This window comes from Gorilla gorilla, chromosome 11 (assembly GCF_029281585.2).
Source record: "Gorilla gorilla gorilla isolate KB3781 chromosome 11, NHGRI_mGorGor1-v2.1_pri, whole genome shotgun sequence".
Lineage (NCBI taxonomy): Eukaryota > Metazoa > Chordata > Mammalia > Primates > Hominidae > Gorilla > Gorilla gorilla.
The window spans coordinates 112300072-112325402 of NC_073235.2; the positions used below are offsets into that span (position 1 = coordinate 112300072).

Consider the following 25331-nt stretch of genomic DNA (forward strand, 5'->3'; position numbering starts at 1 on the left):
GAGATGTAATGTCTGCACCACATAAGAAGCCAAGTGCTCACTGAGTTATACAAGAATCCAAATGCTAAGCAGACTGATCTACAATTGTATATTTAAGGAGATATGTTTAAATAATACAAATTTCCTAGGCAAGATACAGGAAAGAACAGAAATAAGAGTAGTTACTTTAGCATTTCAATAAGAAATATGCAATAAGAGGTTTGAAACATGAAAAACAGCCAAGAGCCAGTGGTACAAATGAAACTACATGGAATAAAGTCTTGACGAATCTGCAGCCGACTCTGCAGAAATTTTTAGCTAATTGTATCTCTACTAAGCTTTCAGAAGGAAAACAAAACATAAGAAAACAAGTTTATAATATTAGAGGCTTTCTTAAAACAGTGTACTTTCAGTGTCCTGCAAATCAGAACCTGGTTTAAAATGATGCCTCTAGGTACTACATTAGCCTTAGCATCCAAAGAAAGAGCTATGCTGACTGCGCATTTCTTATTAAGGCAGGAAAGAGGCATAATGCATTGTAGATTTTTCTTAACAGGATTGAAATTAAGAATGACTTTCTGGTTAAAGTTATTAACTAGAATTAAATTAACCAAAACACTACTTGTGCATCCTAGATAATTAAGGCTATGTTTTAAACAGGACTGTTTTCTTCATAATCTTACAGGCATTAAATCCTAATAACTTTATTCTTTTTTAACTTATAAACATATTGATATAAGCATGAGTAGAGTTAACCTTCATGAAATAATTTCCTCCGAAGAATGCATTTGTTTTGTAATGTTTTGTTTCTATTCCAACGTTCCTTGGTTATTCTGACTTGTTTGAGAGGAATGTATAGATGATTTTTATTTTGCCGCAGGGCTGTCAATGCTTTTGGTTCACTTAGATCAATGACAAACTTGCTTAAGGGATAGGTGGGATTCAGCAGTTACTGAGGCATGAAACATTCACTGTCTCCCATCCTCCATCAGCTTGATCTTGCTAATTTCCCTTCATCCTGCTGTGCTGCTTCTGTGGCCCTTCCTGTCCTTGTGTAGGTGTTTGTCTCGTCCGTCTGATCTTGTGTCTGTGTTGTCCAGTTCTCCCTGCAGTTTCTTCCTGTGTGTCTGTTTGTAGATGAAGGGGCTGAGGATCAAGTGGGTCCTCTACACAGGTTCCCCAGCCATGAACCTGCCACCAGCGGGGAGAGGCGTAGACTCCTAGCCCCCTCCATCTCAGTGTCTGTGCCTGATGATGACCCTTACAATTCCGATGAGGAGTACTATGAGCATCCTTTGTTCAGCTCAGAACGGACCACCTCTAGTGTGCTCCCCAGTGTCACAGCGCAGAGTGCAGAGGCCCACTTAGGCCAGGAGAAAGGTGAACCAAGCATGGTCCCCTTTTGCTCCTCCTCCCCGGCCTGCAGCTTTGACCACCTGCATCATGTTAAGTGTGCCTTAATACAGGGTGGGAGGGGCAGGAGCCTGTTTTCTCTGCATGAAAGTGAAGTTCCTATATAAGTTGAATCTATCCAAATGCCTTAACAATTTATATAAAAGAAGCCTTACTGGAGGCATGTGAGCACTTCCTTTTTCTGTATCATTGCTTCTGAGAAGAAAGAAAAAGAGAGAGAGAGAGAGAGAGAGAGAAGCAAAAAAATATTCCATTAAAGTATGACTTCTTTCTGCTCCCTGCCAATAATCAGCTGGGGAAGAACATATTCTTTACCCAAACCAAAGAAGATGACTCTGAATATCATCTTTTTCTCCTTAGACACATAATATTACTATTAAATAGCATCTTTAAATAGCATTAGCTTTCTTTTCAGTGCTATATTAATATGATAGATCTTTAAAAGAGAAAGAATGAAGAATCTGTTTAGAGCAGAATAAATGTTATGGAAACAATTTATTTCCCCATATCATGTAATCATCTACAGAAACTACAGAGGCTTCCCCAGGTGACTAAATCTTGGCTCACATCAGTAGAGCTGGACTAAAATGAAGGAAATGATTCAAAGCCTTTGTCATTCTAGCCTTATAAAGCTGGGAGACTCAAGTGTATAATTGGTTATCGTGAGGATAAAATAAGTAGGTGATGGGCTGCAATGTGTCTCATTCTAACTAGGTAGTTTTGGTAAAGAAAAAAAAGGTACAGCTAAATATATTTTTGCTTAGGCGAAGAGTTTATTTCCAAAAGGGACAATATTTAATATGAAAGCAGATAGTTCTAAAGCAATAAGGAATAAGCTTACAGCTCACCAACTACAGTCATCATAATAAACGTCTTCAAGGACCCTTTTGAAAACAGAACACCAATAGCTCAGGTTCTCTGATAAAGAAATATAACCCCTATTAAGTGAAACTAAGTTCTTCTAAACTAAATTTCTAAAATATATGAGTTTTTAAATTAGGAAGAATTGTAGTGGAAATAAATATGATTTATACTAAATGAGAAAATGAAAAGTTAAAAAGCTACATGGATTTGAAAACATGTAAATTAACTTGATTAGACTTTATCCAAAAAGGTAACATTATAATGCAGTTATATTAAAATTCTTTTAACTGTAATCAATATCTATGGCATTATAAAAATTTTCTTAAAATAACAAGTTAGAATTTAAATTTTTAAAGTGCTACTTAAAATGCCATAATTAAATTACAAAACTAAAAATGAGTGCTAAATGTGAAGAGATAGATAACGTAGATTTTTTTCTCTCTCTGTTTCTCTCTGAGGATATTAATATCTCTAAAAAACAAAATAAAAGAAAATTCCTTTTCTTTTTATCTGTAGTCTTTCCCTCAGGGCCGTTTAAACAATGCACAATTATTTCATAAGAATTTTGTAAGAATCTTCCATTTACAAAACTATAAAACAGCTCATATATTTCTCTCTAATTCCTTAAGTGACCAAATGGAATTTACTTATTTTTACTGACATTTCAAGTGTAAATGAGAAACAAATTAGTGCAACAACTCATGAACTTGAAAAGTTTATCTTTACATCTTAAATGTTAACTTTTTTATGTGATATACATGGTTTGGGGGGTGGTTATTTTGGCCGTTTGATTGCCACTCAATTATCTTTCCTTGGTGATTTTGTTTTGAATTACAGAAATAAGACTTTATTACTAATGTGCGTATTTTTTCTTTAGTGTCAAAGAGAATTATACATGAACTACATTACCGATATTTCAGGGAGTTTAACAATGTGATAATAGTTGTGTCCCAGAGGTAGACTTTTGTAAACAGATTTAAATTTAACCTTGACCTTGTTTTTAACACATTTTATTTTACTTACTTTTTGAAAATGTTCATTTTCTCCAACATCATACAATGCAATGAAGCTAACATAACTTGACTTAGGTAGTCCCTTACCTTGGAAATGCTAAATAAATTATATTTTAAGTAAATTTGGTGGACTTTGTGATAAAGCTGTTAAGGTAGTTGGTTGGATATTCTTTTGAGGCAAGGCTTTTTTTATTCCCAAAGATTTCTTTAGCAAAATTTGCACATTTTAAATAAGGCAGCCGGGAATTCTTATGTAGGGGCTTCCTGCATTGGCGAAAACAGCACATGTCTAACAAATTTAAAGGCTTTTTTTTTTCAGTACATCAGTACATCCATCTTTTCACAACCATCTGTTATCCGGCAGCACCATCTCTTATTTCCAGCAAGCTTTCCACATGCGTGCAACTTACTGCCGTTTCCAATAAGGGTAATCAATCAATACAACCCTTTCAGCTCTCAAACTTTAAAATAAATTGCCTTTTAATGAGACTTTAAAAGTCATCACTATTAGCAGATTATACATCATAGTTTTCCAACCAGTATCTAATGTATGTTGCATTAGAATATTAATTTGTTCATCCCAATGGTAAAATAAAAAAACAGCTGAGGTCTTCATGAGGTCATTCTAATGGAGCTGAAAGTGTTCCTTTAGCAATATTTCTGTCGTTTCATGTATTGTTCTGTGGTCATGATGTCAGCATCTTTTTCATCCCTAAGAAGAAGAAACGCTAGAGAGTCGGATGGCTGAGAAAGAGAAACCTGCTGCTCTTCCTGAGAAAGAGTGTGGGGCTAAGTCCTCAGACCAACCCAAGGGCCTCAGTAAGGGCCAAATGGAGTCTAGTGCGGAGGCCCAAATAGTTCCCGAAGAGAGTGCCCCAGCAGGGGCCCCACATGAGAAAAGTGTAAAAGAGGTCAAGGAGGTGTCTCCAGAAGTAAAAACCCCTTCCTCTGCTGGGGAAGGTGTGTCTTTCTCAGGATTTGCATGTGTTTTGTTGCAAATGATCTCTCCAGTGGCTTACCAACCTGATGCCTTTCCAACGCTATTTCGCTATTTCATCGCTGGGTCTTATGATAACAAGTCCACTGTTGTAGGCTTAATGTGCAGAGAGTGTGGCTTGCGCAAGTGCCGTGTGGCAGCTGGTTTTCCAGTGCTGCAGCTGATTCCTGGTTTTCCTTTGCCATGATACAATACGCTTTGCAGCCAGGCTGATGATGCTATGTGAGCTTCTTTTTTTATTTTATTTTTTTACCCGCCCCCCTCATCTCAAATGTTTGCCAGTCACATTGCTAATACATGTATATTTTTGTTTTTATTTTGGGGACAGCAATTCATATGCTTTTATTTCAAATCGTACAGTTGGATTTTGGCACATAGAGGCTTAAATGGTGGAATCGTTTTTGTTTGCAACCGAAATGTGCTATGTTTTTTATGCTTCAGTGAATACTGGTTTGATTTTCTTGAGCTCCTGCTGATGCTTCTCATATCATTTTCTCCCCATGGCAGCCAGCCCTTCTGATCATCCCCATATCTCTTGAGTTTTCCTTCATCTAACTTTTATTAGAAGTTCATCAAGTATTTTTTTTCAATTGTTACAACAGGACACATAAGTATATAAAGTAATGATGATCCATACACTTGCTCTTTTAGAGATGATTGAATTTTATTATTTTTCCCCAAATCTTTTCCAGATAACTACATTTAGCTCTAATGACCACAGTGAAATACTTTGACCTTAAAACACAAGTGGGACAATAAAGCCTTTTGGATTGTTGAATAAATAAAAGTAAAAATGTGTTATCTAATTTCTGTGAAGCACCTCTAAAGCCAATACTGGCCAATGCTTCACCAGTTAGTCATGCTCCAGGGATTGAGGTCATGACCATGGGAATAAAGTTATTTCAATAGTTGACTCTTTTGAAAAGTTTGTTACTCACATGACTTCCCAGTATCAACAGTGTAATTCAGATTTTCTTATATCTACTGTACAGACTAAGTAATGATTAGGAATTTAAAATTTTAAATATGTAATAGAAACTGGCTTGTAAATTCTTAAGTCATATCATATAAAATTGATAGCAAATATTTACTTATATTTCTGAAATTTATCCTCAGATGAATTCTAAAAATTTATGCCAGTAACCTGTGGATGCCTAAAGAATTGGCCCTGACATTTGTTGATCAAGTTAACTGCAACTATTAACATTATATCATTGTGCATTACTTGGCCCTCTGCCCATAGCCTACCAATTCAGTTTTAAATGATAAAACCAATGAAAATGTTCAGTAGAAATCAATTCTTTATCTATATTTAGTCCTTACTATATATTCTTGTGTACCCTAACATTAGCTGCTTACTCAATATTCATTAGCTTATAACTTTTATGTATAGAAGGCACATGAATTTGTTTCTTCTGTAATACACATCACATAATGTTTAGGAGAGACCAAAAAAAAAAAAAAAACAAAGAAAAAAAGAGAAAAGAATATCCAGAAATATACTGTTCTTACAATTCCTTTGCACATTAATTTACAACCAGAGTTCATTTTAGTAATAGTACACATATATCTCAGTCCTGACCTTTTCATATTGACTTTTACATGGGTAGCATGCTTGCATGTTCCGTAATTTTTGTTTTTATTCTACCATTCATTTATCACTTCAAAATATAATTTTAAGCTTATTTCCTGAACGCACTTGCCTATTATTTGTTTAAAAATCAACCCGATTACTTCAGATTTACTTACAGCCTCGAAGATGGAGTTCCATGATCAACAGGAATTGACTCCCTCTGCAGCTGAGCCTTCAGAACAGAAGGAAAAGGAGTCAGAGAAGCAAAGTAAGCCTGGTGAAGACCTTAAACATGCTGCCTTAGTTTCTCAGCCAGAGACAACTAAAACTTACCCTGATAAAAAGGACATGCAAGGCACAGAAGAAGAAAAAGCACCCCTAGCTTTGTTTGGGCACACTCTTGTTGCCAGCCTGGAAGACATGAAACAGAAGACAGAACCAAGCCTTGTAGTACCTGGCATTGACCTCCCTAAAGAGCCTCCAACTCCAAAAGAACAAAAGGACTGGTTCATCGAAATGCCAACGGAAGCAAAAAAGGATGAGTGGGGTTTAGTTGCCCCCATATCTCCTGGCCCTCTGACTCCCATGAGGGAAAAAGACGTATTTGATGATATCCCAAAATGGGAAGGGAAACAATTTGATTCTCCCATGCCAAGTCCCTTTCAAGGGGGAAGCTTCACTCTTCCTTTAGATGTCATGAAGAATGAAATAGTTACAGAAACATCGCCCTTTGCCCCTGCCTTTTTACAGCCAGATGACAAAAAATCTCTGCAACAAATCAGTGGCCCAGCTACTGCCAAAGATAGTTTTAAAATTGAAGAGCCCCATGAGGCTAAACCTGACAAAATGGCAGAAGCACCACCCTCAGAGGCAATGACCTTACCCAAAGATGCTCACATTCCAGTTGTAGAAGAATATGTTACGGGGAAAGTTTTAGAAGAAGAAAAGGAGGCCATAAATCAAGAGACTGTGCGGCAAAAGGATACCTTCACCCCCAGTGGACAGGAACCTATACTTACTGAAAAGGAAACTGAGCCGAAGCTTGAAGAAAAAACCACCATTTCTGACAAAGAAGCTGTGCCAAAAGAGAGTAAACCCCCAAAACCTGCAGATGAAGAAACAGGCATAATTCAGACCTCCACAGAGCACACTTTCTCAGAACAGAAAGACCAAGAGCCTACCACAGATATGTTGAAACAGGACTCGTTCCCTGTAAGTTTGGAGCAAGCAGTTACAGATTCAGCCTTGACCTCTAAAACACTGGAGAAAGCCATGACTGAACCATCTGCATTAATTGAAAAGAGCTCAATTCAGGAACTTTTTGAAATGAGAGTTGATGACAAAGATAAGATTGAAGGAGTTGGAGCTGCAACATCAGCTGAGCTTGATATGCCATTTTATGAAGATAAATCAGGAATGTCCAAGTACTTTGAAACATCTGCCTTGAAAGAAGAAGCAACAAAAAGCATTGAGCCAGGCAGTGATTACTATGAACTGAGTGACACTAGAGAAAGTGTCCAGGAGTCTATTGATACCATGTCTCCCATGCATAAAAATGGTGACAAGGAGTTTCAAACAGGAAAAGAATCCCAGCCCAGTCCTCCAGCACAAGAAACAGGGTACAGCACTCTCGCACAGAGTTATCCATCAGATTTACCTGAAGAACCCAGTTCTCCTCAAGAAAGAATGTTCACTATTGATCCAAAAGTGTATGGAGAGAAAAGGGACCTCCACAGTAAGAATAAGGATGATTTGACCCTTAGCAGGAGTTTAGGACTTGGTGGTAGGTCTGCAATAGAACAAAGAAGCATGTCAATCAATTTGCCGATGTCTTGCCTAGATTCCATAGCCCTTGGATTTAACTTTGGTCGGGGACATGATCTTTCTCCTCTGGCTTCCGATATCCTAACCAACACTAGTGGAAGTATGGATGAAGGGGATGATTACCTTCCAGCCACCACACCTGCACTGGAGAAAGCCCCTTGCTTCCCTGTAGAAAGCAAAGAGGAAGAACAGATAGAGAAAGTAAAAGCTACTGGAGAAGAAAGTACTCAAGTGGAGACATCATGTGAGTCTCCTTTCCTAGCCAAAGATTTTTACAAAAATGGTACTGTCATGGCACCTGACCTTCCTGAAATGCTAGATCTGGCAGGCACAAGGTCAAGATTGGCTTCTGTGAGTGCAGATGCTGAGGTTGCCAGGAGGAAATCAGTCCCATCAGAGACTGTGGTTGAGGATAGTCGTACCGGCTTGCCCCCGGTAACTGATGAAAACCATGTCATTGTAAAAACGGACAGTCAGCTCGAAGACCTGGGCTACTGTGTGTTCAATAAGTACACAGTCCCATTGCCATCACCTGTTCAAGACAGTGAGAATTTATCAGGGGAGAGTGGTACCTTTTACGAAGGCACTGATGATAAAGTTCGAAGAGATTTGGCCACAGACCTTTCACTGATTGAAGTGAAACTGGCAGCAGCCGGAAGAGTCAAAGATGAGTTCAGTGTTGACAAAGAAGCATCCGCGCATATCTCTGGTGACAAATCAGGACTGAGTAAGGAGTTTGACCAAGAGAAGAAAGCTAATGATAGGTTGGATACTGTACTAGAAAAGAGTGAAGAACATGCTGATTCAAAAGAACGTGCCAAGAAAACTGAAGAGGCTGGTGATGAAATAGAAACATTCGGATTAGGAGTAACCTATGAGCAAGCTTTGGCCAAAGATTTGTCAATACCAACAGATGCATCCTCTGAGAAAGCAGAGAAGGGTCTTAGTTCAGTGCCAGAGATAGCTGAGGTAGAACCATCCAAAAAGGTGGAACAAGGTCTGGATTTTGCTGTCCAGGGTCAACTAGATGTTAAAATTAGTGACTTTGGACAGATGGCTTCAGGGCTAAACATAGATGATAGAAGGGCAACAGAGCTAAAACTTGAGGCTACACAGGACATGACCCCCTCATCCAAAGCACCGCAGGAGGCAGATGCATTTATGGGTGTTGAGTCTGGCCACATGAAAGAAGGCACTAAAGTTAGTGAGACAGAAGTCAAAGAGAAGGTGGCCAAGCCTGACTTGGTGCACCAGGAGGCTGTAGACAAGGAGGAGTCCTATGAATCTAGTGGTGAGCATGAAAGTCTCACCATGGAGTCCTTGAAAGCTGATGAGGGCAAGAAGGAAACATCTCCAGAATCATCTCTAATTCAAGATGAGATTGCCGTCAAATTGTCCGTGGAAATACCTTGCCCACCTGCTGTTTCAGAGGCTGATTTAGCCACAGATGAGAGAGCTGATGTCCAGATGGAATTTATTCAGGGGCCAAAAGAAGAAAGCAAAGAGACCCCAGATATATCCATCACGCCTTCTGATGTTGCAGAGCCATTGCATGAAACGATCGTATCTGAACCAGCAGAGATTCAGAGTGAGGAAGAAGAGATAGAAGCCCAGGGAGAATACGATAAACTGCTCTTCCGCTCAGACACCCTTCAGATAACTGACCTGGGTGTCTCAGGTGCCAGGGAGGAATTTGTGGAGACCTGCCCAAGTGAACACAAAGGAGTGATTGAGTCTGTTGTGACCATCGAGGATGATTTCATCACTGTAGTGCAAACCACAACTGATGAAGGGGAGTCAGGGTCCCACAGCGTGCGTTTTGCAGCCCTAGAGCAGCCTGAGGTGGAAAGGAGACCATCTCCTCATGAAGAAGAAGAGTTTGAAGTAGAAGAGGCAGCTGAAGCCCAGGCAGAACCCAAAGATGGTTCCCCAGAGGCTCCAGCTTCCCCTGAGAGAGAAGAGGTTGCACTTTCTGAATATAAGACAGAAACCTATGACGATTACAAAGATGAGACCACCATTGACGACTCCATCATGGACGCTGACAGCCTCTGGGTGGACACTCAAGGTGTGCATTATTATTATTATTATTTTAATTTTCTACTTGCAACTCAAACACAATAACCTTATGGGAATTTCTTTTTCACTTAAACATTTTAAAATACCTCTTTATCTCTTTATTTTGCATTTTGTTAAATATACAAAGGATTTTGTACACTTGTTACTAATGTTTTCACTGTTGTTGTTGTTGTTGTTGTCATGATTTGCTTTGATCCACAGATGATGATAGGAGCATCATGACAGAACAGTTAGAAACTATTCCTAAAGAGGAGAAAGCTGAAAAGGAAGCTCGGAGATCATCTCTTGAGAAACATAGAAAAGAAAAGCCTTTTAAAACCGGGAGAGGCAGAATTTCCACTCCTGAAAGAAAAGTAGCTAAAAAGGAACCTAGCACAGTCTCCAGAGATGAAGTGAGAAGGAAAAAAGGTTCATTTAACAATCACTTCTTTAAAAATGTTTTTGAAGTAATTCATTATTACTTTTTTGCAGAAGAACTGCCTAACAGTGGTAACTAATTATTTATAAAATTTCATTCAGTTTTGCTCCACGTGTTTATTTTTTCCTGATGGTATGCTTTTTGTGTTTTCTTATTCATAGCAGTTTATAAGAAGGCTGAACTTGCTAAAAAAACAGAAGTTCAGGCCCACTCTCCCTCCAGGAAATTCATTTTAAAACCTGCTATCAAATATACTAGACCAACTCATCTCTCCTGTGTTAAGCGGAAAACCACAGGTGACTGTTCAATTCTGCAATGTGACTGGCAAACATAGACATGTATTTTTTTTTAAAATTTCATTACTGTAGCAGCTTCTTCATTTTGTTTTTCTTCCAAGAATCTCAGCAGTCATGAACAATTTTGCTATTAAGTGTCTTGTATCATTATTCTTTTTTCCCCCCTCCTTACAGAAAAGGTCATGACCATCTGTTTCTTTGTCATGCTCAGACATAACAGTGCGTGATTGTATCTTGGCATTGTGCTCTAGTGTCACGTTCTGGGGATTCCTATTTTCATTCTGTGTGTTTGGTTAGACGATGGCGATGAATTTAACTGTGGTATGCATTCTCATTATTTTGCTTATTTATCTCTCTCATGCTTAAACCCATAAATATTTGTCCTATTTTCTACATTGTTACTGCCAAATCTGTTACTGATGTTGATGAATTTATTGAAAACCACCAAGAATGTGTAGTGATTTAGATACTGAAAATGAAAAGCAAGCCAGGAAGTGAAATTGTGGTTTGCAAAATTACTATTACTTTGCTTTTGCTGAAAAAAAGAAGATAGAAAACAAAATTTTCTGGTAATTATATCAGATTTTATTCCTCATATCCAAAATTAACAAGATTTTCACTCTACTGAACTACATCTCTTAGCTGACATTTTGTCATGGGGATTTCTTAAATATGTTGGATCCAAACTGCTCGACTTTTCTATATAATTTAGTTTCAAAAATTTGAAGCTAAAACTCTTCCTTTTAGGAGGAACTTCAGTTAGAAATAAACTTCGGTTTATTTTTACTTTGCTATCTACTTTTTTTTTTTTTTCCCAAGACAGAATCTCGCTCTGTCGCCCAGGCTGGAGTGCAGTGGCACGACCTCGGCTCACTGAAACCTCCACCTCCTGGGTTCAAGCAGTTCTTCTGCCTCAGCCTTCCGAGTAGCTGGGATTACAGGCGTGCACCCAGCTAATTTTTTTTTTTTTTTTTTTTGTATTTTTAGTAGAGACGGGGTTTCACCGTCTTGGCCAGGCTGGTTTTGAACTCCTGACCTCGTGATCCACCTGCCTCAGCCTCCCAAAGTGCTGGGATTACAGGCATGAGCCACTGCACCCGGCCTGCTATCTACTTATTACTCTTCTTCAAATACATATTTTTTCCTAAGTTTATAAAACTGGTAAAACAAAGGAATGAAACTTGTTGGAAACCATCATAAAAACCCCTACAAATATCTGTAATGCCAACTTTTTTCTAAATTTCAGGGCAAAGTATTTATTTTATATGTTTAATTATACTAGGATAATCTTACCTTACACTATATTTTATTTTAGCATTTATTAAGTGGCATGCTTGTAGTCTACAAAATGACAGATTGCTAAATCAGAAAAGAATGTTTTTCTTTCCATTGTACATCATCAATGCCTCTATATAAATCTTCGGATGGTTTTAAAGGTTAAGAGGAACGTTAGCCTTTGTGAGAAAGAGAAAATCAAGGTAATTGATGGTTTTATTTTAGCCATTGAAAATTCCAAGTATTTTGTATTTGTGTTCTTCATCTAGAAATCATATCATGTGCTTTCCTTCAAAAACAAGAATCTAAGGCAGGATTTGAAAATAGAAGGCTTGTATATACGCACACCTTGATAAAGCTTCAGGATGAAGAATATATCTGAAGCTAGGAGTTAGGAATTAACGTCACATACCTCAGTTCATTTTCTCAGGTTTTTAGCTTCATTAAACTTAGAACTTCATTAAACTTAATAGCAAATTAATAGCTTCATTAAACTTAGTAGCAAAATTCCTTGGGCAAGCAGAATCTCTTGATTTAGCATAAAAACTCTATAACCTACCTAAAAGGATGAAAGATGTCATCAGGATTGTGGAATTTTAGAGAAAACGTAAAATGGTTTAGTAAAGTGTTTACATGTCATTGGTATTCAATTTGCCACATTTAAAGTAAATTGTGTTTTTATTCATTCTTTGAAAGAAATTTAAAATCTTTGAACAAATTAAGATTTTCCTTTATTCTGGTCTAATGTTGAGATACTTTAGGAGAAAGCATGTATCAGATGTAGGTGTCATTGGTTTGAAGCAAGCTATACATGTCACAAGAATTTGAGTTATATTACAGAGACAGTAGTAAGGCATCGTTTTCACTGCTTCCTTAAAAACAATGAGTCCTAGAATCTGAAAAATCTCACTAGCTAGTCCTACATGGCATAAAACATATTGTAGACAGTTATTATGTTTGTGTCAGAACTGTACCTGTCATAAAAATACCTTTTTGGAACTTATTCAGAGGGCTTATAAGGATACATATTTTTTTCTGAGGGTTTCTATTTTATGAATGAAAATTAAGGAGGAATAAACACACAAGCTTGATTATTTTATCTTCTAAGCCCAATTTTCAAACATAGATGGTTTTCCAAACCACAAAGGATTGTTTTAAATCATGAGAGCTAAGCCACCTCAGGTAAGTCATCAACCAAAATGTGCTAGAGATAATGGAGTTTAAAATTGAAACCAGAAGCATAAAACAGCAGCAAGAGAAACAACAGTAACAGATGTGGTAATAATTTCATACAGGAAGTGCATGTGTAGAACATGTTCTGTATTTACTGAACTTAAATTTTCTCTCGTGTTTTCTGTTCTTGACAAGCTATTTTTCTTCCCTTCTCATGTGGCATTTTCACATCAAACAAGTATGTCATTCATATTGTGAAATGAAGGGATACAAAGGGAAAGGGGTTGGCTGATCATGATAGTTTGAAATGTAAAATACCGAAATATCTATGATTATGCCAGTGGCTTCTAGAACAAGAAGAGGGTTTGGAAATCTCTATGAACCCTCTTCTATATATCATGTGAACCCCAGAAACCAATCAATGTTCTTTTTCTTAAATTTTGCAACATTCACATTGCTATTCTGTAACTTCTGTTCTAAAGGATCTCCTTACGTACTAGTGACTCAAAGATACATTGGTAATCAATAGAAAAATTACGTGGTGTGCTTACCTGCACTTTGGTAGACAATGGGTTATATTAATTAGCACACACTATTTGTTGGAGCCACGTGCTATATTATTGCTATTCAGGTTACTTGAGTTATTGAATTCGAGTCTCATAATAAGCAAACTTTTGCTTTGCATTAGTCTGTTGACACAACAGAATATCCTACAGGTATTTAAAACTGCATTTATGAGTTTTTAGCAACTAAGTTTGGGGTTGTTTGTCTTTTATTTTCAACAGCAGCAGGTGGGGAATCAGCTCTGGCTCCCAGTGTATTTAAACAGGCAAAGGACAAAGTCTCTGTGAGTAAAATAAGTTTTTCCTTGTTCTTCATTTGAAGTTCCTTTGGTACTAGCTGTAACATCAGAATAACTTTTGATATTGTTTAGATATTTACTCTTAAAAGTCATTTTAAATAGTTCGCTCACCCAGAAGATTCTCCGTGGCATCCAGGCATGGAAGGATGAACGTCTTCTGGGATGGCGTATGATGGTAATTGGTGAGGACACAGCTGGACTGCTTCCTTACTAGTAAGACAAAAACATAGAAAGCAGCACAATGATATGGCAAAAATAAGGAAGTCCAGTTTAGTTACTTTTCATAGAATCAAATTAAACCATATAATCACAGTAACTGTATTTTATAATACACTTTCATTGTTTTTGTTACAAAATAAAAATATGACCAAATGAAGCACTGCACACAAGCAGAAAGAAGTAGAAATCAATTATAATCCTCTTATCATAAAGATAAACACAGCTATCATTTTGATGTAAAATCCTAATTTTTTTCTATACATTTATAGGCTTAACAAAAATGAGAACACTGTGTATCAATTTTTAAATTCAACAGTAAATGTACTTCCATGTCGTTGAACATTTTGTAAGTTTTAATGACTACGTAATACTGCATTTTATTTCTTTGCAATGATATACTTAATCAATTTCCTACTATTTGACTTTTAGAATTTTTTGTTGGTATTTTAACAATATTACTGTAGAGAACTTTTTGGCTAAGTTCAGTTTGTATGCTATTTCCTTCATTTTCTACTAGTGAAATTATTGTTTCAAGAAAAATGTTAATATTTAAAGTTTTTGCTGCATATTGTCAAATTGCCCTCTGGAAAGGTTCTACCCACTTATACATTCTGTATAAGGAGAGTGTTCATATTTGTTATTATTACTACATATTTTATATTGTTGTATATTTGCCAAATTATGGAGATGGCATATATTATTATTTTAAAATTTTATTTTGGTTGTATTAATGGTGTTTAACTTCTTCATATGTTTGTAAATCTTTTCTATTTTTTCTGTGAATTTTATTTTTATATTATTAACTGTATTTTAATGACCAAAGCCAACATGAAGTATTTTCACTCCTTTATGATTGAAAGAAAAAAATTAAAAGGCTACTAATGAAATCCTAAAATTATAACAAATAATTTGAATGATATTAATTAGTAGCTTATAACAACATTCTGAGACTGAGCAAACACATCTAATATGTAAATCACAATTGTTAGTTTACCCTTCTAAAAAACCAATAAGATTTTAGACGTCCACTTTTATTTATTATGAAAAGTAGTGAGTGATTCATTTCTTTGATCTTGCACCTGAGGGGTTTTACGTTGATAAAAGATGATACTTGATTTTTATACAAATGTTTCAGATATATTCCTGAACATGTGGCAAGCAACAGAATTCATTTATTGCTTTGGTAAATATTAGGCTTTATTATAAACACATTGTGATTTCAAGATTTGTATCTCTTTACCTTCTGTTTCCGAATTAATGATGTATGGTGGTTGGCCGTAGGGCTATGAAACAAATCATGTTCAAATCTTGAACATCTATTAGTTATATGATCCTTTTTCTTCCTATTTCTTAATTTTCTAAAAATAAAGGGGAGGACAAAATTCCTGTATCATGAGTTAGTTATAAAAATTAAATGTAATAATGTTATAAAACAGTATGCAGTATAATGTTTAGAACATAGCATTCATTTAATAAATCATAATAGTTGTTAGTTATTATTTTAGTTAACTGAATGGTGGAAGTTTTCAGGAGCAGATATAGAAAATAAGTCTGACCTTTCCTCCTTTAGGTTGACATTATTTGGAACATTTTTAGGAAACTTTTAAGCCCCTTGGTCTTTGAGTAACTCGATAGAATCAGCACTTGGAACAGAACCATAGGCATCGTCTGACACAAAACAACCTTTTTTCCTTGTAAATGCCCGTCTTGTCTTTCTGAAGCAAAATTAGCCCTTCATTCTTTCTTTTTTTCTCATTTATTAGTCTTTTTTTCTTCCTAATCCCATATCCTTTTTCTATAAGTTTTCTAAAACCCCGAGTAACTTTTATTTGATTTAGCTCTAATGTTCAGTATATCCATCAGTACTGTTCTCTGATTTTTTTTTGGTAGTTGTATGCTCTTTAAGATTCACTTTTTTTAACTTAAAATTTTTTTTTCTATGGGTACATATTAGGTGTATATATTTATGGGATGCCTGTGATGATTTTTTAAATTGCTCTTTATTAGGAAACAGACCCACCCATAATCCTGCATTTCACGTGGGTTTTTCTGTTGTTTGTTTGTTTAGCATTAATAGTTGTCTTTCTTAACTACAAGCAATCCAATTTATTTTTCTCTTCTATATCACGCTTTTGAAATTCACTCTTTTGTGGGTAGGATCAATAAAAAAAGAATGACTTGTGCTGACCCAATTACACTTCCCACTCAAGATACTGGGTCTATAAAACAAGAAGTGATTTGTACAGTCTGTAAATACTTATGTCCTGTTGTAGCTACAGAGGTTAAAACTTGAGATAAAAATCTCAGTTTTATCGGTCATTTCTGTAACAGTTAAATCAAATTAATTATTTGAAGATAATAATCTCCTTGGCTTTGTCATACTTATCTATATTTTTAACAGTCACCCATGAGACGTATGGCACGCTGGCATAGCTTTCTCCAAAAGCCATACATCCTTCCCAATTATACTTGCAGAGAGTCTCCCCAGGGGTTATCAACACCTGTAAATTAAGTCGTGATTTTTATTGGCCATCTTTTCAGTCCTGACTTTCCTTTTTAGAATTCATAACACATCATGCAGACTCTAGTCTTTGCATAAAAATGTTATTAGTTCTATGGTATAACTTAATCCACAGTATGTGTTTTACTTATAAAATGAACAAATTATATATAAACTCTGAAAAATTCTGTTGAAGTCAATGTAGATTACCTGAAAATAAATTTTCTCAATCTTTAAAAATACTTTTTTCATTATTAGGCTTCAAATATACCTTGTTCCAAAGTTCTTGAAACATGATTAAGATATGGATTATATGTACACCTTAAAGGCTGTGTTTATTAAAGGAATAATTCCAGCAGATAGGATAGTGAAAGATATTTCCAAATGTGTTATCATTATAAAACTTATGAATTAATTAGAGACTATATACGTAGAATCCAAAAAGAATATTTTATATACATTATCCTTAAATTAGAGAACTATGTATAGAATCATTTTTTAAACAACAAAATTTAAGCACTCAGCATTATTTTTTAAACCAGCAAAAAGAGAGTTTTGCTAGTCACTTGTAACATTCTTTCTATATTAAGGCTTATTGTATTTTTAAAGAGAGAGAGAGACTTGCTTTGGTCTCAGGATTTCACAAAGCTAATTCCTTCATATCTAAGCAATATTACTCTTTCTTCTGTCCTTCTATCTATCCACCCACTCATCATTTATTCAGCAATTATCCGCTGGGTCTCTACTGTGTACCAAACATAAACAATCACATTTGGAAGTAAACAAGAGCAAATAATAAGTAATAAACATGGATACCTGTTCTAGACCTGGTTAATAGAAAATAAAATGGTTTAGCGTTATTTTTGTGTTTTATTTGTATAACAGATTTTTTATTTTATTTTTAATCAGGGTGTCCATGTGCAGGCTTGTTACAAGGGTATATTACGTGATGCTGAGGTTTGAGCTTATATTGATTCCATCATCCAAATAGTGAACATAGTTCCCAATAGGAACTTCCCAATAGGAAGTTTTTCAATCCTTCCCCCACTTTTGGAGTCACCAGTGTCTATTGTTCCCATCTTTATGTCCGTGTGTACCCATTGTTTAGCTCCACTTATAAATGAGAACATGTGATATTTGGTTTTCTTAGACATTTTTCTATGACTATTATTAAGTTAGTTTTGGCTAAAAAGAACTGTGAAAATCTCTTCTCATCTAAGTACACATCTCTATCATTGATTATAACCATTTATCATGTGTTCTTATTAAAAAGACTTTGAGTTTCTTATACGTTTATACTTCTTTTTTATCTTCCTTTTACTTTATAGTTTGGTTTATTTTGTGCTTTTGTTTGTTTTCTTTCATGGCTAGAATTCTACCTTGTCAAAGATTCCTGCTTTACAGGGTAGCACAAAGTCCCCAAGATACAGCTCAGCCTGCCCTAGCACGACTAAAAGGGCTACATTTTCTGACAGTTTATTAATACAGCCCACCTCAGCAGGCTCCACAGACCGTTTGCCATACTCAAAATCAGGGAACAAGGTAAGGCGGCAGGTCAATAAAAGGTGCAGAAAGAAATAGAATTTGGGAGAAGGTTATGTTATAGAACCTAATTCAGGAAATGTATGAAAGCAAATACTTTACTCTGAAGTGTTTGACACATAAACAGTAGGCCCTTTTAAAAACAAATACAAATTTAAAATTTTGATAAACAGTATACCTATTTTTTAAATGTAGAAAATATGTCTTTTTCTAGATATGCTACCCATTATTAATTTATGGTTTGATTATCTGGTAAAATATCAAATGCAAACTAACAAAACAAAATATATACTATTATATATAATATATAAGAAATAATATTGTACAGTACAATAATAACAAATTACATTGTATAGAATATAATAGATAATTTAAACTAAACATCATATACATCAGGGTTTAATACTATCTCTGACACCTACCAACTCAATTATCTTGAAACAATTATATAAACTCATTAAACTTGTTTCTTCAGCTTTAAAATGTGTATCATGTTTTGTGGTGAGAATCAAGTCATAAAAGGATATAAACTATAAAGAGTTCCTGTCACATACACGCACAAGATATGGTAATGGTCATTGTTAGAAGTATTATGCATGCAGTGAGCTACTCTCAGTCCTTTCTGATTAATAAATTATCATGCTAATGAAGATTTTTCAATAAAATTAGTAATTTGCTGAAGATTAAGTACATTTATTTTACCAATATTATCATTTAGAACTTGAACTTCACATTCAGTTATTAGAACTCCAAAATAATGTATTTTTATAAAACATCTAGGCAAATATGCACTGTTTCTAAGTTATAAAGTAGAAATGTTTATAAATATATGAAATCCAGTAGTTTGTATTAAAAGAAATTCATTTATTAGCACAGGAGGAAAATAGCAAAATCAATATCACTTCGTATAAATTAAAGAGTTACAAGAACCGAATGTCCTTTTTGTTTTCTCCAATCAGGATGGAGTAACCAAGAGCCCAGAAAAGCGCTCTTCTCTCCCAAGACCTTCTTCCATTCTCCCTCCTCGGCGAGGTGTGTCAGGAGACAGAGATGAGAATTCCTTCTCTCTCAACAGTTCTATCTCTTCTTCAGCACGGCGGACCACCAGTAGGTTTATTTTGATTTGAATTCCTTTTTAAGCACTTTTTAAATCCTTTAAGTGGAATAGCACTTATATTTATATTTTAATTTGTAAAAATAAAACATGCATTAAGACTAGATTATATTTGCCATAAGGATCAGAAAATCCAGAATGTAGATGGCTGCAAAATAGCTGTTTGAGTAAAAACGACTTATGGAGGAAATGGTAACATATTACCCTATTATCTAAGACTGATATAAAGTTATTTCTCTAAGAATATATTTTTCTTTTTGCTTCAAATTTAGAGCAAAAAAGAAAATTCTAAAGAAGTAATCAACGTAGAAACCAAGTCAAGGATTTTAAAAACATAGATCTATAAAAGCTTAACACTTATTAGATGTCCAAGTTGTAAAATCTAACTAGAAAGTCGACAATCAAAACTTAGGATCCTGTTCAACTTGTTAAGAATTTGCATTCCAAATGAGCTATAAATATAGCATAGTCTATGAAATAGGTTCAAATTATCTTGATTGATGGCCCATTCATGAACTGATTGGCAATTATAACAGTTTATATAATGCTCCAGTCATTACACACTTATATGTTGCATTGTGGCAAACTATCTAGTAAAGCATGGATTCAAATTACTTCCATAAATATTTTTCTGTTGCAACCAAAATAGCTACCGTTTATTGAGCACATATAGATAGCAAACTCTTAAGATACATTTTTTCACTAATTTAATTAGCAAAACTAATGACTATTATAATAATTAATAAACTCAATTCATTCTACTGATGAGAAAACTGACCCTCTAGAGAGGGTAACTGCTTCATAGTTCACAAGTGGTTGAATTTGGTTTTCAGCCTACTGATAACTTCACAACCTGAAGTCAATGTCTTTTCTACATTTATTGGGAGGAAATAGTACTAGAGAACTGCTCTGTAGAATTATTTGGAGAAGAGTATCTGTGTCATTTAAAAACTATTTTAAAATGGTGGAAATTGCTACCAGTATCACATTATAGTTGACTTCAACACTTATTTTGATAATAATTGGCCCACTTAAATATGACTATTGGCATTTAAACAGTGTTTTTGCCTACAAGAAAAGTGTTTATTGTAATAAGAGTAATTGTGTCCAACATTATTTAGTTTCCTAGAGTATTAGCATCCTTTGAAATATGTGTTAAGAACACTGAAATCACAAAAACTCTTTTATCATAGCAAAAATAAATTATTTGAATGAATTAGCAGGAAGGTCATTTAAGATTTAGTACTCTCCAGGGAAGAGACTTTAAATCTCAAGAGTTGAAATTGAACATAATTAATAACCCCAAGGATGTATGAGGCAAGACAAAGATACCAAGTACTCTCAAAAGGAACATCTTGAATTATACTTGTATTTGTTGCTATAAAAGCAAAATGGCACTTTCTCCATAAATCCACTTCTTCAAACCACTGTGTTCTGCCTTTTAAAGTGTATCTATATATGAATTGATTCATTAAATGTTCAGCACCAATTCTATTTTGACTTTTTAAATTTACTGATGTTTACAAGCATTTTGCATTGTATTATTTGATAGTGAACATAACTAACACGTTGATAATTTTAAAACATAGGATCCATTTTACCTCTGCATACCAATAGCTGAAAGGCATAAAGACGATTGGAAAAGCAAGCACTCTGCCCACTTCTACTTGTGCACCATCCCCTTAATGGTACACAGGGATGTTCTAACATTTTGTGCAGCTATTGAGAAGATTTGAAGGAAACAATGTTGTGCAGGAAGCTCATCCGCCCAAGAGGAAGGAAATCCATTGTCATTGAGGAGTTGACAAGATAAATAAAAGCACAGTTTAATCAATTAACTTGTAAAGAAATATCTTAAAAGTTGTTTTAGATCTTAGGTTTAACCTCTTCAAGTTCAGAACAAATAAGAAACATTCAAATTTATTGTTTCAATGACAAGAACATATTTGTTACAATAAAAATTGGTCATATATATCGAACAGCAGTGTGAAGGCCTTAATATTTGTAGTTTATCTTCTTTCTCCAGATGTAACATAAAACCTTCTTTTATGAAGCTTAACGTGTTTTCTACAAGTATGGAAATGACTCCTTAGAAGTTTAGAAAAAATTATTTCATATAGTAAAAATTGTTATTCACATCCAGAATATTGCTTCAATTCAGTCTCCATGAAGTCAAAAAACCCCTTAGCACACTTTGATGAATTCTGAATTCAATACATTTTATTAAAAAAATATGTTGTCTACCTACTGTTTTCAGCTCACATGAAAGTCACCAGGGCTAGGTACAATGGCAAAAAATACAGGGATGATCCCTCTCCCCAGAATATCTGAGCTATTCAAAACTGGTGAAGTAATAGAGAAAACATTCAAGAAAGAAATAATGTTTCTGGAGAAAGTATTCAGACAGACGTAGAGACAGACATCTACGTTACAAACTTAGTGCATAACAAACCAGGACATGGAAGTTACAAAATGCCAAGTTGGATGTGGTTGTGTCATCCTAGTCTTGAAATTCTTGTGAAAAGCAATAAAAATCGCAAAACACATGCTAATTTCTCACTTTAGACTTCTCATATCCCATTTCATATTATCAATTGAAGAGTCTAACTATCTTGTGCCCTGTGTTAGAAGACCAAAAAGACACAGGGCACTTTCATTTGATACTTGAAAACTGTTCACTGAAAGAAGTAAAATTGTTCTGTGTTTCTCCAGGAGATAGAACCTATGGCGATGGGTGGATTTACATTTTCCATAGATTACAATTATCCAAGAAGCTCTCCTGAGCTCACATCTTGTAAATATTTAAGCAAAGATTACATGTCCACTTCTCAGAAAGAACTTCCTATATTTATGATCAATTGCATTAGGTGACCTCTGAGATTCCTTTCACTTCAGTGGCTTTAAAATTGTTATATATTTATTCTCTACAAAATTTCAGAAGATTCATTGATTTTTTTACTTAAGCAGCAGTAAAAAATGAAAATTATCCCTTTTCTATAAAATATGTTATAAATGAAATTTGCATGCTTAAAAATGTAAATCCTCAGGGGCTAAATATTGTATCTGGCTTAGACGTTAGTAGCATCTGGGTGAATGAGCCTCAATATTCCCATTTCTTAGGAATAATAAGAGCTGCCCCTAACAACTGTATTGTGCATGTTTGTTTGGTTATCAGTTGGTTGGTATTCACATAAGTGCTTTGAAATTTATAAGGTGTTGCATTCTTATTTCTATCATCCTTTCAGAAAAGTAGTTGAAATGTCATTCAAAGCACATTCAAAAGATGAAAGAAACATAGTATAGGAAAGTGGGGGGTGGGAATAATAGTAATATGAGGCTGAGCTCAACTTGAGGCAAAGAAATGCATCTCAGATCCTGTATAATTAACGGGGTTTTGGATTTAACTCTAAACTGCCAAACTAGTGATGAAAACAGAGGAGAAAACACAATCAGGTACGAGGCTCACTGGGAATATATTGTTGAGACATCCCAAGTTTGTAAGGCAAGAACAGACTTTTTATTTGGTTTGAAGCACTGAGATAATTTTCCTTATGAAAAGAATACATGATATAGTATAGCAGTGTCTGACAGCTTCCATAAACACATTTACACCTCATAGTGTTCCTCAATATAAGGATATAATATTGAAATGCAGATCTTTCTGTACAGGCCAAAACTATGTGTCCTAAATACGTGGTTCTATATTGTATGTTCACCTGGATCCCAGAATGAATTTACTACATAGAGGAATGAATGATCTACATATCATTCAAGGAATCTTCAGTAAATATGGGTCTGCATACGACACTAAGTGTAAACTCTTTCCAACTAAAGGCAGATCCATTTGCCTTAATAGTCACACAAGTAGAGAATAGTTTTTGACACATTCATAATGAAAATTACGGAGAACAAATCAGAAAAAAGATCAGGTTTTTTTCTTTGTATTGATAGCAATGCGTGTTCAAAAGAATGCCACCGGGTTATGCACCTGATTTCAGAAACGAGACTCTCAGCTTCTTGAGTACTATAGTGATCATTACAATAACTGTTTCTAAATACCTTAGAAATTAAACGTATTATGACTTCTAACAATCTATGGGAAGAGGGATGTTTTGAGGAGAATTGTCTGACTCTGGTTTGGTTTTGGTCTTGCTTGTTAATACAGGGTCAGAGCCAATTCGCAGAGCAGGGAAGAGTGGTACCTCAACACCCACTACCCCTGGGTCTACTGCCATCACTCCTGGCACCCCACCAAGTTATTCTTCACGCACACCAGGCACTCCTGGAACCCCTAGCTATCCCAGGACCCCTCACACACCAGGAACCCCCAAGTCTGCCATCTTGGTGCCGAGTGAGAAGAAGGTCGCCATCATACGTACTCCTCCAAAATCTCCAGCGACTCCCAAGCAGCTTCGGCTTATTAACCAACCACTACCAGACCTGAAGAATGTCAAATCCAAAATCGGATCAACAGACAACATCAAATACCAGCCTAAAGGGGGGCAGGTAAGAATTGCATGAACACATATTTGCTGCCAGAAATAATTATTACATTGCCTTCTTCATATTGAAAACTAACAGTTCTTAAAAGGGAAGCAGAGGTGTTAAAGAGCTACTGGTTACAATTTATTGCTAAGAGTTTGGACTTTACATTAGGAAGATAGCCTCTGAAATACAACGAAAATCACATGACATGCCCATTCCTTCTGTTTGTTACTGGGTAAAAAATTTTACCAACTTTTAGTTGATTGACTAACTTTTTTTTTTCTGAATGTATCTCTATTGCTTTGTGTTTTTTAACTTGAGATTAAAGTTATATTTCTGATATAAAATTGAGTTTTCTATTTTAGTTTCTGACCATGAGCTCATTTGGCTGTCTTTTAGTGATTCCAATTTTATCTCCTTCTTTCTTCCCCAAGGATTTCCTATGACATTTTCTACCATTTCCTCATGTTTACTCCAAAATAAGGATGTTTCACCGAGTTTCAATTCTGGCTACTATTGCCTAAATGTTGCAAAGGGGAGGTATTCGTGTTGATAATAAAAGACACATGGTTCTGATGAATAAAATTGTAGACTTTGAACTTCTATTCAACATTAATTGTATTAAATAGAGCTATTAGTAAAGCTTACTTACTAACCTTAACTTCAGCTCCCCAGAGCAAACATTCATATCTTTTCAAACCAGGGGGTTTTGAGTTCTGTCTTGACCTGAACCTTGCTTATACACTACATGTTTGGACAAAGCAATTAGCCTGGAAGGAAATAATACAAATATTATTTAATGTTTATCTCATAATATTGATCTATTCAGGATAGTTTAACTTTTGTCATTGAAGAGATATAAAACAACATCCTTTTTTGAAAGAAAGGGCAAAAACAGTAACTTTGTACGTAAACGAACTTATAATGCCCTTTCAATATTCCAAGAAAGTCTTTCCTTTTTAACGTCAATATTTTTTTCTGCCACTCTTTTTCTTGTCTCTTGTATTTTGTGCCACTACTTTCTGGTATCCCTCCTTCATGCCAAAGAAAATCTGTTTTCAGGAAGAAAGATCTTGCCAAAATGTAAAGCTATCAGGCACTCCTACTCACCAATGAAGCAAAAATTCAGTGTTGCTCTTTCATTTAGCAACAAACTTCTTTGCTGTCTCATTATGGCTCTGTAAGGGAAAGCCCAAAGAGTTAAGAAAAATCAACCAATGGGGCAGGAGGGGAGAGGTCAATATGCCCTTTTAGAACAATGATAACATTCTATAATAATAGAGTCGTAGAAAGATACTTTTTCATAGACAGATGCTATGAAAACTAGAAGCTACAAGAAACATTTTTTAAGCAAAAAGTAGAATTATAAGCCTATAATTCCTAAAAAAACTCAAACTATTCTTGCGTTCATCAGAGTTTTGCACATGCAAGAGAAGAAAATATTTTGAGCTTTTTGGAAATATTCAAATGTTGCATCGTCTTTATATTTATACATAAATAATTTAAAAGTGTAAGGTGAATAAAATCAATTTAGTACCATTTGGAAAGTTCTGCATTTTAGCCTTGGACAAGCTATCCTCTAAAATAGAGTAACTATTATGTATATTTAAAAATCAGTTCTTTTAAAATAAATATTCCCATGTCCTGTTATTCTCCTTAACTAGATATGGGGTTTACTTAATTATATTCTGGAAAACATTAATAC

General features: G+C 35.1%; 1 protein-coding gene across 50 annotated transcripts in view; it reads left to right on the forward strand.

Moving 5' to 3' along the window:
• The window catches only part of MAP2 (microtubule associated protein 2), a 309881-nt gene that overhangs the window by 262398 nt on the left and 22152 nt on the right, over window positions 1-25331 (forward strand). For 10 of the 50 annotated variants that reach the window (XM_055380455.1, XM_055380454.2, XM_063695172.1 and 7 more), the window contains 3 exons: window positions 13690-13751; window positions 18987-19134; window positions 23307-23647. In XM_055380455.1, the coding sequence (XP_055236430.1) occupies window positions 13690-13751; window positions 18987-19134; window positions 23307-23647 (551 nt within the window). Of the gene's footprint in view, window positions 1-3986; window positions 4230-6005; window positions 9732-9943; window positions 10151-10321; window positions 10457-13689; window positions 13752-17856; window positions 18028-18986; window positions 19135-23306; window positions 23648-25331 lie in introns of all 50 variants that reach the window. The other 40 variants (XM_019022472.4, XM_055380423.2, XM_055380429.2 and 37 more) reach the window with 17 other exon arrangements.